Source organism: Lontra canadensis, unplaced genomic scaffold (genome assembly GCF_010015895.1).
Source record: "Lontra canadensis isolate GAN:19392208 unplaced genomic scaffold, GSC_riverotter_1.0 scaffold146, whole genome shotgun sequence".
NCBI classification, from domain to species: domain Eukaryota; kingdom Metazoa; phylum Chordata; class Mammalia; order Carnivora; family Mustelidae; genus Lontra; species Lontra canadensis.
In genome coordinates this window covers 1917731-1933562 of record NW_022631140.1, presented here as the reverse complement: position 1 = coordinate 1933562, position 15832 = coordinate 1917731, and the positions used below count along the sequence as shown (strand labels likewise).

The 15832-nt window shown below is 50.3% G+C and overlaps 1 protein-coding gene across 8 annotated transcripts; it reads left to right on the top strand.

Annotated features, from left to right (window-relative positions):
• The first annotated feature begins 38 nt into the window (after nucleotides 1–38).
• On the top strand, nucleotides 39–15575 carry UBFD1 (ubiquitin family domain containing 1). 8 transcript variants are annotated; one of them, XM_032844033.1, is made up of 8 exons: nucleotides 39–269; nucleotides 453–782; nucleotides 1913–2121; nucleotides 4978–5043; nucleotides 5198–5303; nucleotides 6042–6137; nucleotides 6601–6651; nucleotides 8166–8655. In XM_032844033.1, the coding sequence occupies exons 1-8, from the start codon at nucleotides 245–247 to the stop codon at nucleotides 8327–8329; spliced, it is 1047 nt and encodes a 348-aa protein (XP_032699924.1). In that variant the 5' UTR covers nucleotides 39–244; the 3' UTR covers nucleotides 8330–8655. The 8 variants fall into 8 exon arrangements, with proteins under 8 accessions (XP_032699924.1, XP_032699926.1, XP_032699930.1 ...); XM_032844039.1 differs by lacking the exon at nucleotides 8166–8655 and adding an exon at nucleotides 9140–9222 and having other exon boundaries at nucleotides 42–269; XM_032844035.1 differs by lacking the exon at nucleotides 6042–6137 and having other exon boundaries at nucleotides 41–269; nucleotides 8166–8653.
• The last annotated feature ends 257 nt before the right edge of the window (nucleotides 15576–15832 follow it).

The window sequence follows — 15832 nt, the reverse complement described above, 5'->3', positions numbered from 1 at the left end:
TCGGCCTCTAGGGGGCAGAGCTCATCGAGCGGGCGATCTCCCGGACCCGCCCCCCTGGGCTCCCGAAAGCTAAAGCGTGGCAGGGGCCGGACCGGGGAAGCGGAGGAGGCGGGTCTCCATAGAAACGTCCACCTGTTTCCGGCCAGGCTGTGAGAGATTAGGGGCTGCTGCGGGGGCCAATCTCAGCTAGCTCGCTTTTTCCCAGCGGCCTCTGCGGGAGCGGTGGGTGTTGTACACAATCATCATGGCGGCGGCCGGAGCCCCGGATGGTGAGTGTGGCGGGGGTGGCGAGCGCCCTGTTTGGGCCCAGGTGAAGCGGGCCCCCGGGGGGGGATGCGGCCCGGTCCGGTGGAGAGTAGCCTGGCTCGGAAGCGGAGGTCCGGCCTCGCCCGAGCAGGGTTCAGTCCCAGGCCCAACCTGCGGCGAGCGCCCACCCCCTAACCCCCTTGCAGGCATGGAGGAACCTGGCATGGACACGGAGGCCGAGACGGTGGCGACCGAGGTCCCCGCGCGGCCCCTGAACTGCGTCGAGGCCGAAGCCGGGGCGGGGGCGGCAGCGGAGGACTCCTGCGCGGCGCGAGGTAGCCTGCAGCCGGCCCCGGCCCAGCCCCCTGGGGACCCTGCGGCCCAGGCCTCGGTCAGCAACGGCGAGGATGCGGGCGGCGGCGCAGGCAGGGAGCTGGTGGACCTGAAGATCATCTGGAATAAGACTAAGCACGACGTGAAATTCCCCTTGGATAGCACAGGCTCCGAGCTAAAACAGAAGATTCACTCGATTACAGGTAATCGCAGTGGTAATGTCCAGCGACAGGCAGCCTTCCCCACCGCGCCTTTCGACTTCTAGTGCTCGCACTGTGCTAGGCACCGCGCTGGCCACTCTCTTTGCATCCGCTCCCTCAATGCTGAGAGTAGTTCTCCGGAGTAAGTACTAGTATGTCCATTATTCAGATGGGGAAGATGAGACCCAAGGTGATAGAGCCAGAAAGTGGCTGAGCCGAGATTCAGCCCGGGTCTGACTCTTAGGCCCAGGCTTCCAATCAGTGCTGCCCCAGACATCTCTAATGAAAATCATCTGAGGCACATGTTAAATTTACAGCCCCTAACCCTTTTCCCTGAAGAGTTTGATTCAATGGATCTGGAATGTGGCCAGGAATTTATTTTTAGCAAATATCTTGGGTAATTCTGTTAAGGGAAATTTAGGAAACATTGCTGGTGACTCTGGTGCTGGGCCCTTCACAGATACTCACATTTAGTTTTTAGTCTTGTCTCGTTTACAACACTTTACCAACTAAAATGATTTCTTTTTTAAGCTTGCTTTCTGTAGCCTGTGAGCACATGGTAAAAACAAGAACTTCATCCTTTCTGGTTTCTGTATAACTGAGGCCTGTGGATTCTCAGTGTTTGTGTCATCAGAGGCTTGAGGAACAACTTGGAATGAATGATAGCTAACATTATCGAATGATGACTTAATGCCTGACACTGCCCTAAATGTTGTTTTATTTCTTAATCCTTAAAAGAAGTCTACGCAGAAGGAAATCCTGCCATCACAATTAAAAAATTTTGGAAACCGGCTCAGAGAGGTTGTGAGTTGCCTGAGCACACAAAGGTGCTGGAGCAGTATTCATTTCCAGGTCTGTTGCGGAACAGTTCTGGTCCAGATACATTTTTCTTTAATTTTTTTTTAAAGATTTTATTTATTTATTTGATAGAGAGATCACAAGTAGGCAGAGAGGCAGGCAGAGAGAGAGGAGGAAGCAGGCTCCCCCGCCAAGCAGAGAGCCCGATGTGGGACTTGATCCCAGGACCCTGGGATCATGACTTGAGCCGAAGGCAGAGGCTTTAACCCACTGAGCCCCCCAGGCGCCGCAGATACATTTTTCATCCCTCCCTTTCATTGTGTCCTTTTCCCAAGGTCTCCCCCCTGCCATGCAGAAAGTCATGTATAAGGGACTCGTCCCTGAGGATAAGACGTTGAGAGAAATAAAAGTGACCAGCGGAGCCAAGATCATGGTAGTTGGCTCCACGATAAATGATGTTTTAGCCGTAAACACACCCAAAGATGCTGCCCAGCAGGGTGCAAAGGCCGAAGAGAGCAAGAAGGAGCCGCTCTGCAGGCAGAAGGTGAGTCTGTCATGTGACTGCTAGTCCTGGGAAGTTTGAGGCTTTGTCCTCTGGAGCCTTGGCTGGTTATAGTCTCCCTAGAATAAGCTCCTTTTCGGACAGGGTCCGTGATGGAAATTTATGGCAGCGTTGGGTGCGGCTGGCTGTTGAGTGGAGGTGACAACTACCTGAGATTTGCAACTTTGTCTCATCTGGCGGGTCAGTGTGTCTCAAGTCTATTTACTTTAGGATATGGCCTTTGTACAGGCAGGCTTCAGACCAGGTATTGAAAGGAATCTGACATGGGTTTCTCTCCTCTAGTGCCAGGGAAAAATGCCACCAGGAGAATTCACGCCCCATTTTGTACAAGTTCCTTCCCTTTGTGTTTTGGTCCGTGGCTTCCCCCAAGTCAACAAGCCGATCTGGATAGCCATAGAGCTCAGCAGCTTTCAGACTTCCTCTGAAGCTGACTTTTTCAGGAAGCCTAATGAAGCTGACTAGGAACATAACTGTACTGGCTTTGGCTTTGGGGTTTTTTTTTTTTCCCCCCTCCTGGTTCATGAAATGGGGGCCTGATTTTTTTTTTTTAATATCCTGTTGCTCATTTTGGGTGGAAGAGATCCAGCCTTGTCTTGTGCTCACTGTAGCCCTTAAAATTCTTTCTGTAATTAGGAAAAGTGAGAGTATTTTACTGCAGAGGGAACTGGTAGGAAGAACCATCACTTGGAACCTTACCACCCAGCAAACCCCACTCATTGTCATGGAGTCTCTTGGCTACGGCTAGCAGCTTTCCAGGAAAACAGATAGTCTCAACTTAACCTGTGTCCCGAGTACAGTAGGTCACTTTGGGTTTTTTTTGCTTGTTGTTGTTTTTCTTGTTTTTTTTTTTTTGTTTTTTTTTAGAACAGTTCGAACCAAGATCAGTTTTAGTGACTCTAGGCACCAAGGCATATGGCTAGTAGTGTGAGAAGGATACAGTTTTGTTACAGGCCCATAATCCTCTTTATGTGCTTCCAAAACCTGAACAGGCATTAAAACTTGACCAGAATTAGTGTGAATATCCATGTTTTGCTGTAGGAACATTAATGTGTTTGAATGACAATGTACTGCCCCAGATCCTAGAGAGGATAACGTATAACATATTTTAAGTGGTATTGTTTTTATAAAGTCTGTAAGACTTGGTTCTTATAATCTAGAACATCTGCTTATAAGGTTTTAGATGAGTTATAAATCTATGTTAACATCTGAAAGGTATTCATTTGGACCCTTTCACTCTCAAATATGGGGTCAGAATGTAGCAATTGACTTTTTTTTCCCACTTGCCTGTTTCCTCTGCCACATACATGAAATTATCAAATGTGAGTATGTCAGAAGTGAGTGAATGTCCCCACTGGTCACGCCCTTGGAATATTACACGCTTCTTCTTTTTTTTTTTTTTTAAGATTTTATATTTGACAGAGATCACAAGTAGGCAGAGAGGCAGACAGAGAGGAGGAATCAGGTTCCCCGCTGAGCAGAGAGCCCGATGTGGGACTCGATCCCAGGACCCTGAGATCATGACCTGAGCCGAAGGCAGAGGCTTAACCCACTGAGCCACCCAGGCACCCCTAAATATTACACGCTTCTTAAACATAGCTTTTGAGTTACTGATGGTAGCTTAATAGCCTTAAAACTGTTTTCCACAGCACAGGGACAATTCTTCCAAAAGATTCTTGTGAGGTAGGAGTCAAATTAAGTTATTAATGTCTGCTGCTCTGTTTCATTGATGCTAGTTATGAGGCCTTAACGTGGCCTAATGAGAGGGACCTGTTCTCCTGGCTTTTTGTCACCTTACTCAGGAATCCGAGGCTGATCCCTATGGGGACCCTTTGCTAGCAGTCTGGCAATACTGAGTCTATCCCCGCCAGAGGGTTTCTGCCCTGCCAGGGAGGGTTTGAATTGGCTCATGATCCTGCGGTGCTTCAGTTTGGTGGCCGTTGTTCCCCTTCACTCACTTGCTGCCCCATAGTTTCAGCTTTACCATTTGGTAAAGTGACCGGTGACCTATAAAGCCACCAGTGGAGAGGAGACACGCTCAGGCATTTGGGCTGCTCAAGAGCTGTTTTAGGGAGCCATGAGCCTAATGAGAACCCTTAACAAGCTGCCTCAAACCCGGGGGGGGGGGGGGTTGGGCACAGGATCAGAGACTTGTTAATGTCAGTCTGTGGAGTAATTGGCATTTATCTTGGAAATAGGTCTCTCCTGGCCTGTGTAGCTGAGGTTGAGGGCGGGGCAGTGGGGAAGAATTCTACAGTAGTCTGAGTTTCCATTTGCTGAAGAAATGCCCCTTGTAGGCCGTTAGGCTGATCACCAGCATCGTCTTAAGTTTCTTTGGAAGTTTAAGTTGACAGAAATGGCTGTCATTTTGTACCTACTAGAACACCACCACCATTTGCGGTTCTCTTTAGCCCGATGTTTCGTCCTTTCAGTGGCGATTTTTTTGGTCAGAGGAGGAAATAGTTTATTTGAACTAGCAATCTGGAAACCTTAGTTGCTCTAGAACTTTGCTGTCTAATATAACAGCCACATAAAGCTTATTAAAATTCAGTAAAATCGAGAACTTAGTTCCTTAGTTACATCAGCCACATTTCAAGTGCTTCCTAGACCCAAGTGTCTCGTGGATGTTGTTTTAGGCAGCACAGAGGTAGGACATTTCTATCAACGGAGATGTCACTGCCAGACAGCACTGCCCTTTAATGTCAAAGGACCTCTAATCTGTACACATTGAAAGCTTTTGAACCAAAACAGGAAGGCTTTTTTCCTCTTTCAGAAAGGTAGTAATATGACTAACACATAGTCAGCTATTTCATTTATCATTTCTTCTGACTTATATTCCAGCAACACAGGAAAGTGTTGGATAAAGGAAAGCCCGAAGATGTGATGCCATCTGTTAAGGGTGCCCAGGTAAGCCAGATTCCTTTGTGACGGTTCTGAAAACATGCCAGGCCCACCTTCTGACTCCCTGAGGTTCCTGTGATCACGTCCTCACGTCCTGTCCCTTGTCCTTCCCTGTCTTTGTTTCTGGTCCCTGTCTCTCACTGTGCTCCTGTGCCTCCAGGAGCACCTGCCAACGGTACCCTTATCCGGCATGTACAACAAGTCCGGAGGCAAAGTGAGACTCACCTTCAAGCTGGAACAAGACCAGCTGTGGATTGGCACTAAAGGTAGGTTCCTCCTCTCGGCCTCTTCCCAGCTTGCTGCCTCGGGCACCCAGCAGCACTCAGTCATGGGTGCGACTGTGCTTCTCCTGAAATCTCTCTCTTCACTGTGCTTTGCGTGCCCCTGGCTTTTTGTCTTTGCTTTTAGATGCTCACCTTCTGTTTGGACCCTTTTCCCTCATTCTTTTCAGTCTTCTGTCAGGGCCCAGTCCATCAACAGTGGCTCTTCACTTGTACCCAAAACTAGGTCCCAGATGTGTAGTCTAAGGGCCAGGTCTGGCCCCCAGACCAGAGTTTTTTGGATTTACACACATTCTGTAAAAATCAGAGAGATTTCACTTGATCTGATGTGGGGGTTTTTGGGCTTCTCTTGAAAAAAAAAAAAAAAAGAAAGAAAAAAAAAAGTCAAAAGATATAGGCATTCTGGACCTGCATTCTCACATGGCAGCGATCGGCTGGAGCCAAAGTAGTAGGTTCAGATGAGCCATGTCACAGTTCTCACTGTCCGTGGGCTTCGTATGGAGCCAGCTTTGTTCATGAAATGTCACCTGCCTGGCCCCTGGAGGTCAGAGTTTGTCCCCGTACTGGGTGCATTTTCCTGGTACCGTGGACCCGCCCCTCCCTCCCTGCCTGTTTGTGCTCTGCCTGCCTCCACCTACCCCTGCGTTTGCCTGGTGGGGCGGGCTTGCTGCTTGCTGTTGGCTGGGAATTGTCTCTGACTCTCCTCCCCTTCTATTCCCCCAGATGGTTCAAAGTCTTGTCAGTTACACTCCAGAATTATCTGTGTCCCTTTTTTTTGCCACTCTGTTGTGCCAATTAAGGCTCCTAGCATCTTTAAAGGTTTGTTAAAGCAAGTTAACCTATTTCCCTGCCCTGTCTGTGTTCTGTTTTGTCCTACCCATCTTCCTCCCTGGTTCCCATGCTCAGAAACCTTCGGCCTGGAAGAGCCAAGTTCAAATGCCTAAACGTAGTGTCCAGTGTTGTCAGATTTTAGACCCAGCCTCCTGCCCCGCTTGCCCCGTTACACGCTGTGGGCTTCTGCTGCACCAGCCTGCAATTCCCACCGTGCTCTGCACAGCCTCACGTCTTCGCTTCTGCCGGGCACTTACCTGGAATGCCTTCTTCCCATTCCTCGTTGTTAATAAAATCTCCAGAGGCCCTACTTAAGTGTCCTCTCCTAACGAAGCCTTCCCCAACGCCTTCCCCACCCTCCAAATGAATTGCTGCCGCTTCTGTTCATAGGACGCTCCGTTTACCTCCCCAGAGCACTCATTACTCTCTGACTTGTCTGTCCCCCTGTTAGATTCCCGGAGGGAACCGAACATGACTAATTCACCTGGTTCTGGCCAGCACTGTAGGTATTCAGTGTTCGAGGTAAATGCTAAAGAGAGGTATAGGGGGTCCCATCACGTAAGGTTGACTGGTTTCAGGGACAGGCCATTCGGTATGACTCTGCTTCACGTGGGACCCCAGATTTACAGGAAGTAATCAGCGGGGCGGTGGGGCGTGAGGCTTTTTGTCATCCCGAGTGCCAACGCAGGTATTCTCATCTGTCACTCTGCTGGTCCTTAAATAAGTAAACATAGACCAAAATGCCAAAGCGCAGGAGTTTTCTGACAATTTTATGAGAACCTGCTACATCTCCTTCTTTCACCCTCAACTCTAACTGCATGGTCAGAGCAAGCGTTGCAGAACGTGTAGGGGCTTCCTGGGTCTTCCCACGGGCCTTTGGACCCTTCTCCGGGGTCACACGATCGGTGCTCATCCACCGTGAGCTGCCCTGCGTCTGCCCGACCCTTCCTCGGCTGTGACTTCGCAGGCGACTTTGCTTAGTTCTCCGTCGTGGCACTGACTTCCCCAGTTCCTGCCTCTTCCTCCACTTGCGCTTTCTCTTCCGGGCAGTCTGCTGGAAGGTAGCTGCTAAGGCTGATGCAGGAAGTTACCTGTGGGCCAGGAGGATAGGTGTGGTCCAGGGAGGCCAGTGAGGACTACGTCTGTAGGTGCTCATTGGTTCTTCGGGGAATGTCTCTGTGTTAGGAGGTTGTGTTAGGAAGCGCGTCCTCACCGCAGGCCCGAAGTGGACCCTCCCGTACCGAGGGTGGAGATGTTCTCTCAGCTCGGGGGAGCTGCTGCTTTACCTCTTGGGCACCAAGGCAGCACTCGAAGGAATCTGGATAGGTTGGGGTTTCCAGGCTGTGGAAAGTGTCCTTTCTCACCAGCCTGCTGAAAGAGCACGGCCAAGAGTCCCGTCTTCATGGGCGCAGGGGCTGAGATTTTCGCTCCCACGCAGACCACTGTAGCGGTGTGTGGCAGGCAGTGTTCTCGCTGGCCGGGAATCTTGTCCTCTGGGCGTCCTGAGCACCCTCCCAGCAGGACAGCCCGTTCTGGGGAGTTGGCCACCAGCCACCGGCTTCATCTTTCCACTGGCAAGAAGCTGCTGTGGGATGACAGCTGCTTGGCCCCTCTCCCGGTGGGGCGCTTTAGTGTGACACTGAGGGGCGGCTCCTCGAAGCTTCAGCTGTCTCTGTGGGAGCGTGGCAGGGAACCTCGCAGCCTCGGGCAGGGAACGTAGCGGGGAGAAGCGGCCGGGGGAGTATGTGCCCAGTGCGGAGGGGTGTCCAGCCTGATCGAGCTCATTGCTGTCACTCAGGAATGTGGGCCCAGGATCGTGTTTTCAAGAGAAGCCAGAAATGTATCTTTTTGTGTGAAATCTCGGGACCTTTCAAGGTGGCTGGTGTTTTTAAAAGTTTCAGTCTTAAAAACAGCTGCCAGTCAGATCCTGCCTGTGGGTCACTGTTTGAGAGCCACTGAAAGTCACAGCCAGAATGGACACCTTCACGTCCATTCTCCCCACCCCCCATTTTTCAGACACCAAGGCCCACGGAATGGAAGTAAAATGTCTCCAGTCACCAGCTAGACTAGAGCCCAGGCCTCTAAATTCCAGTCTGTTTTTCCCCTCCTCATCCATTGGCAGATTCTCTTTTCTAGAATTTTCTTTCTGCAAAGGCTGTCATGATTTTTTTCTGACTTGATTTAACTTTGCTGAGAACGTCCCGGTCCCTGCTGTGTCTGCCGCTCCTGGGGGGTGGGTTCTTGTTGCACAGACACTGCGCCCCCTCCTGCCTTCATGCCCCGCCCTGCGACACTGGCCTCACTTCCTGCAGGCTCCTCTTACTCCTGCCATCCCTCACTGCCGCCTCTTTCTTACCTGCCACCCTTGAAGTTGCTGCAAAGTGTCTTCTGACCCCCCTGTGATAAGTGATACCTTGAGGGTTGATCGCAAGAGGTTGTAAATGTTTTAAGAGCACTTCCTCAGGTGTGTGTATGTGGAGGGTTGGGGGGTCGGGAGAGGGAAGGGTTGTGGGGAGGGCAAATGAGGAGGATGGGCTAGAGACTAGTAGAAACCCCAAGCACTCCCTGCCTGTGCGAGCCACAGGGGCATGCTGTTGCCTCTGTTCTCGGTCCTCTTGACTGCCCCTCCCCCAGGTGCCAAAGACCTTAGCCAGTGCTGGGCTCAGGCAAGAAGGCTGCAGTGGAAATCCTTGGGTGTTTATAATTGCCAGACTTTAAGAAAATCACACAGGAAAGCACTATCTCTGTTCTCAGAGGCCTTTAGTATATGCTATGGCCAATCCTGTTCCCGTTTGCTCCCAAGAAGTTCCCATCTGCCAAGCAGAGCCCTGGGTGCAGTGGTCAGACGACCCTGTCCCATCGTCCTTAGAGCACGTGGGAGACTTGAGATTACGGTAGAACCCAGAGCCGCCAGCCCTGATAAGGGACTGCTGAGTCACAGGAGTGGACAGGAGGGCCTTTGAGTAATCTCTGTAATCCCTCTCAACTAGAGCGGACTGAGAAATTGCCCATGGGCTCCATTAAAAATGTGGTCAGTGAACCTATCGAAGGACATGAAGACTACCACATGATGGTAAGTAGCCCGGCGTGGTTTAGCCTCTCACTGCACTCCCGCTTCTGCTCATCTAGCAGGGACCGGAGTTCTAACGAAGCTTGCTTAACCGAAGAAGCAAACTCAGTATTCCGAAGACGCACAGTTTTAAGACCCTCACATTCTCTTCATCTCCCTAGAACTCAATCCATGACCTGTTCCTAAGTTCATTTTTGCAACACCCGCCCCCCAATCAGTTTAAAGGGGATATGTTTTCATACCTTTATCCTCCTCTCATTTGTATTATTTTTGTCTTTAGGTCAGGAAAATAAACACAAAGAGGAGGATTGGCTTGTGGGTTTTCATCTTAAGTTTTGTCTTGCGTATAAAACAAAATCTCCCACTAGCCTTGGCATTTGTGAGGACACAGATGGTCCCTTTTCTGTGGTGGTGGTACTCTTCCCAGGTGGCCAAGGACACCGTGGGGAGGACGGGGTCTGTGGTCATCATTCCGCACGGAGGTTTACTCTGAAGAGAGCAAGCTGTTCTTTCTCGAGATAGAATGTTTGGAGGCATTCCCCAGGTTTGTGCGGAGCAAAGCCGAGAGTTCAGGGATGCAGGGCATGGTGTGAAGTGCAGTGCTTGGGCATGCCCCCGAATTTTCCCAGCACGGTTGGGAGGGGCCACTTTAGGAGTGAAGTTTAGTTACTCCGACAGGGACCTGCCGGGAGCCAGCTGTAGGATGGGGCAAGGGCTGCCCGCCTTCTCCAGCCCAGGGGGCAGAATTTTTAGCATGTGGCCACCAGCGCTATGGCTGTGTCAGCCCCGTTGCAGGACTGAGGAGCAACTAGTGCTTTGACCTGTGCATTGGGGTTACAACGGTCCCCAGCAGAGGGAGGCGTTGGAAGATCCCAGGGAAAGTGCGATTTGGTGGTAGGGAGGTCTCTGTGCAGATGGCCAGGCCCCTCTGTTGCCCTGTTGGTGTCTGTCCACTCAGAGGCGCTGAAGCCAGTCCATGATTGGGCTTGCAGTCCCGGCACTGCAGGCTCCTGGGTGTCCTGAGAGTGACAGCGTCACTGGGGCTGCTGTCCTTCTGCCCCTCATCCTTAAAGGATTGCAGACAGATTTGTTCTGCCTACTCGTTTATTTTTCCCGTTTACGAAGTCGGCTTCTAGATATTGTCAGCTGGACCCCTTCGCTCCCTTTTGAAATGTTCATCTTCCCCATGTTGCCCTGTGGCATTCACAGCTCCGCTTTGCAAACAACCCGGTGAGTGGGAGTCCCAGCAGGTTGAGGGGACCATCTCAGACATCCTTTAAGAAATCAGTTTGGATGGCTAATGTTTTAATACTCAGTTCAAATGCTTTTTTCTCTCTGGTCATTTCTGGCAGAGAGGAGTGCTGATAGTCCCTTCTCTTCACTAAACGCCATGGAGTGGCACCTTGACCTCTGTCTGAATGAAAGTACTCTGATCATTTTGCAGGTGTCATTTCAGCAGCTAGATTAATGGTGTCATAGTTCACATCAGGGATGGCTGTGCTTTTCATTCTTAGGGAAATGTTTAAAAATGCAGAAGAGAACAGAGAAGACTATAACAAATTCAGATATCCATCACCAAGAAATGACTGTCGTAAATATTCTGTGAATTGCTTTAAACTTTTTTTTTCTAATAAAAGAAAATCTACCCACAACAAATACGTCCCCATTGTCTTCCCCTCCCCCATTACCATGAGCATGATTTCTCATGTGGATCCTTCCCAGCTCTCTGCTTTGTGTTCGTATAAACCCATGAACAAGATGCAGCACTGTTTTGTGTTTTTTTCAGTTTTCATAAAAGGTATCATGGTATGTATCGTTGTGCAACCAGCTGTTTTCGGTTCAACATTGTGATTTGTCTCTGTCAACTGTAGCTCCGGTTCATACCTTTGGAAAAGGATCCCGCATTCATACAAATAGGCCATGTCCCTTTTAATTGTGCGTTTCCTAACTGATGGAGATGGAGGTTGTTTCCAGGTCATTACCAGTTGTGACGGTGCTGCTGTGAACATTTCAGATCTGTTTCTTTGTGCACGTGTGACAGTTTTTCTAGGGCAGTGGTTCTCAAACTGGTCTCTGGATTAGTAGCATGACATTGCCCGGGAGCTTGTTAGAAATGCAGATTCTCCGGCCGTGGACCTCCCAGATCAGATTCTCTAGGGGGTGGAGCCCAACAAGTCTGTGCTAACAAGCCTTCCGGATGCTTCTGATGCACACCCAAGTTTGGGAGCCACTGCTTTAGGCTCGGCTATGCTTAACTCTCCCACCACCTATGTTGGGGGGGGCGGGGTACAGGAGAATACTCCCTGTGTGCATAGTGTTTCCCCTTCCCTTAGGTACCTTCCTTCTCAGCCCCACCCCACCCCCCGTGTTTGTCGCACTGCCTGCTCCGTCTCCCAACCTCTGAAGTACCGCTTGGTTTTCCTTTTTCCCTTCCAGGCGTTTCAGTTGGGCCCCACGGAAGCCTCTTACTACTGGGTGTACTGGGTCCCAACTCAATATGTGGATGCAATCAAAGACACTGTGCTGGGGAAGTGGCAGTATTTTTGAAAGCACTTTCACCTCTGGCCCAGGAGACTGACCCAAAGTGAAGGACATTGCTGGGAGAGGCCTGCAGCATCCCTGGATTTCAGAGTTCTGGGACTTTGTTCAAAAACAAACAAACAAAAAACCTATAATCCACTCTAAGGTGATGTGGTGACTGAAGCCAGAGGTGATGTACTTTCACCATTAGCTTAATTTTAACTTAAAATCACCGGTTCCCTTTTCTGGCAGTCAGCTTCATACCATTTTTAAAGTCCATACCGTGGAAATCAATAAATCTGAGTTTCGAGCACGTTGTGTGGAATACTGTTCAGTGCGTTTGAGAGGAGATCTGCCAGTTTTATTTAGAAAGGAATGATCAAAAGCTTGCTGTTTTCCTTTTTATTTTATTTTTTTTAGCGATTTTAACTTCTTCGGTTGCAAACATTTGGACTGCGTTGTGATGAATTGGGTTTTGGTTTTGGTTTTTCTCATATAAAATTGTATGCAGAATGGAGGGGGGGTTAGTAAGCCATATTTTTCTGTCCATGGATTCAGATTTAATTCTTTTCCCTTTTTTATGTTCTCACTTCCTAGATTTGAATTTTTGTTTTAAAAACCCAAAGATGTCAGTTCCTGATTTTGTACCTCGTCAGTGCTTCCTCTCCTGGCCTACCCCCCGCCCTGCTGCTGCTCGAGAATGCACGGCGGGAGAGGAAGAGCTGTTTGGTCTAGGGCAGGGAGTGCGCGCACCTGCTGCGCCGCGTGTCGAGCAGTGGAGTGTCTTAACCATGACTCCCGTCTAAACGTCTTGCCCCTTGGACCCCAATCTCTGGGGAGTTCCACCTGCTGGTGTCCTGGTTGTCTGGTGCCCTCACTGATAGGGCTTTGAGAACCAGCCTGGCATGGGTGTGCCTGGGCTGCACTGCCCAAAAGCCACAGCCCCCAGGCCGACAAAGTCCTCTTGAAGGAGGAGCTGGATGGAAGACCATTCCTACAGCCCTATAGCCACAGGCCCAGATCCTTCTTTCTTTCGAAGTTCTGAGAAATTCTGAAGCAGTCCAACGATTGTTTCAGTTACGCTTCTCCATTTGGTCCTTCTGCTCATACATTATGTTCAAGTGTCCTTCATCCCAGGTTCAGAGATGCTGCCCTTCCCATAAAAGACATGTTGACCTAGTGGGTTGGCCGATGTGCTTAAACATCGAAAATGTGATAAATTGCTTTCGTGATTAGCTCACCCTCTTCTGGTTTTAGCCCTTAAGTTCTTGGTACACGTGAGCTTCTGTTGTCTCCTTACGGCTCGACGAACTCGGACACGAGGGCGAGTCTCTTGGTGAATGATACCCTTTGTGCTCTTTGCTGTTTCTCTGCTGGCTGTCTTTGCAATTCTCCCCTCCCTGGCTGCAGGCTCTCATAGTAAGTTTTGGTGAGAGATTTTTCCAAACTTCGCATTCTGGATTCTAGGCTGTTCCCCCTCATCCTGTGAAATGTAATTAGCATGTGTTCGCCTCAGATGACTAACCATTGTGAGCCAGTTCCTGGTGACGCTCTGTGCCCTTCCCTTCCAAGCCGTAGTTCAGGAATCCAGCCCATGTAGACAGACTCGTGCTTTTCACGGGATAGCCCTTGCCCAGTTACACATCTGGGCAGGGAACTCTACTCTTGCTTTTTGGGGGAGCATACGTACCTCTTGTGAAGTGTAGCATCCAAGAAACCGCCTGTTCGTCATCCCTCGAAGGAGCAGTCACTGCGGCTTTTCTGTCCTCGTGGGCTTGCAGTTTCTGGAGAAAAAGGGCCGCTTTGCTACTTGTCAGAGCCTTCCTCTGCGGTGGACGGGTCTGCGGAGGAAACGCTGCCGTAGCAAGCAGAGGGTCCTCTCAGTCTGAACACTGTCCTTTTTTGTTGGCCAGCGCCCCTGTCCTGGAGACGTGTCCTGACAGTGCCACACACCCACCTTTGTTCTCGTGAAGCAGGTGTCTCCATCCCCAGACTGGCCTCGCAGTGCTGCTCTCAGAGGCCCTTCCCGCCAGGTCTCCTTGTTTGCCCTGTTAAGTCGCTGCCCGCACCCTCTATCCCTCTCCCCTTCCTCCCAGTGAGAACGTGTATGTCCCCTTGTTTCCCTGCTCCCCAAGGGCCAAACTGCTTCTCACTCAGGCTGCTGTCATTTCTAGACAGGACCAAAGCCTGCGTGAGTCTTTTTATTTTACGTAAAATGGTGCTTTTTTCCTTACTTCAAAATACTATATATAAATAATAATGTCAACGACATCTTTTCGTACAGAGCCGTTGGAGTATTGCTTTACAGAGCTCAGTAAATTTGCTAGAACGATCTCGAGCTCTAGCTCCTGACCCTGTCTGCATGGAGACCTTGCTGGGAGCCCTCGGGAGAGCAGAGGTGGACAGCACCAGAAGCCACTGGGAGAAGTATTTGACTAAGATCCATGTCTGGGTCACAGCAGTATTCCCGGTTTTTCCCTCGGTCCCGTGAGCGGTCTCTTCCTAACCTTGTTTTCGGTCCAGAATGTTCCGACTAAATCTGTGTTAGCAAATTGAAGTCCTTGTCCCCCTCGGTGGCATCACAGTGTTAATTTGTCCTCAGGATTGTTTCTGTGCAGTTCCTTCGCTGGGGTGGTGCCCTCCCTCACCGTGGCAGAGGACGGGCACCAGGAGGAGCTGGTCCTGGGGAGGGGCTCGGCGCGCGAGGAGCCAGGCTCGACATCTTTTCCCTGTGGGGAGCTTTGCCGAGCCTCCCCAGGGGCTGCTTTCTCCTCCAGGCTTTGTGCTGGCGATCATCCTCCGGGGCTTTGCTCACGGACGGAAGGCCTTTCTTCCCTCCCCGAGACCACTGGCAGATCTATGACAGGGTCACCCCTGCCAGACGCCAGGCCCTCGCAGCTCTGTTCCTGTCAGTCCGGTCCTCTGAAAAGCTGAGTCGCGAGCTGCTGGAACTCCTCTGGTATGAAGTGTTTTAGTTGAAGCTGAGCCTTTCGCAAGTAGCGTTCGCTCTTTTTAGATGAGACTGAACTGAGCTGAGGGTGCTCCATGGACACGGTGGGGGCCCGCGAGGCCTCGGTAGGCTCCTTAGTTGCTGCTCCGCCTTACAAGGCCCAAAGAGACCAACTCTGCCGCTTGGCCACGTCTCAGAAAAGTTGCCATATTTCAGCCAGAAGGGACTTGCTTTCCTCTTCTCTTCACTTTAACCATGTGCCTGGAGGAGCCGTCCTGGCTCTTGCACTTGGCCTCCCCTTTCTTTGCTGGGGCAGCGAAGGGGAAGGGATAGACTCCGTGTGCCAGGGCCATGCCAGGGCAGGCTTGCTTTCCAGCCCACCTTCTGAGGGAGACCTTTCTCTTGCCCCTTGCTGCTCTCTTCATGCCTGTTGTCTTGGAAAAGGATGGTCCCTTTGTCTGAAGGCTTTGTGAGGAAGTCCTCTCCGGCGAGGACTGGCACCTGTTTCCTTCCTAATAGGGCCGGACGGCCTCTCCGGAGTTACAGGTGGTCAGGAGCTCTCCGAAGTGCAGAATTTCTGGCCCCTCGACCTGCCAGGCTGGGTGGTTCTACTGCTTTCTAAATTTCTAGAAACCTCTTTCCTTTTCTTTCTTAAAGAGTTCTGCAGAATTATTTGACAATATACGTAAGTACCATGTTTCCTTGTGGTGTGCACTCTGTTCTGGTTTCTGTTTTTAAATCAAATGCCTGTTTGGGAGGAGATGAACGTATTTAGTCTATTAGATCTGCGCTGCTGGATTTTTTTTTAAAGTGTAACCTTGACTAGCTGTCTTATTGTTTATCCTGTAAGATTAGTCTATCAATTAAAGTTTGATAATTAATTGCGTCTCCTTTTCCTTCCAATTTTTCACGCGCCTGCTCCATACTGGGGATAGACCGATATTTGGGACGAGGCCTGGGGTGTGTGTTATTTTTGTGGTTTTTTTTTTTGCCAGCTGTGGTCTGCTATGTCACTCTTATTTATTTGGCTTTAAGTATATCCACATTTGTTCCTATGCAAAACAGTTGGTACAATGACTCTGGTTTATTTCCTCTGTTAGCCAGAATGACCAACTGGTCAGTCAGACGTACTCGGGTTAGGGC

Coding starts and splice junctions, on each gene's coding strand:
- UBFD1 (XM_032844033.1), top strand. CDS start 245: ATGGCGGCGGCCGGAGCCCCGGATG. Junction 6,138..6,600: donor GGCTCCTAGCATCTTTAAAG/GTTTGTTAAAGC, acceptor TCCCCCTGTTAG/ATTCCCGGAGGGAACCGAAC. Junction 6,652..8,165: donor ACCTGGTTCTGGCCAGCACT/GTAGGTATTCAG, acceptor CCCATTTTTCAG/ACACCAAGGCCCACGGAATG.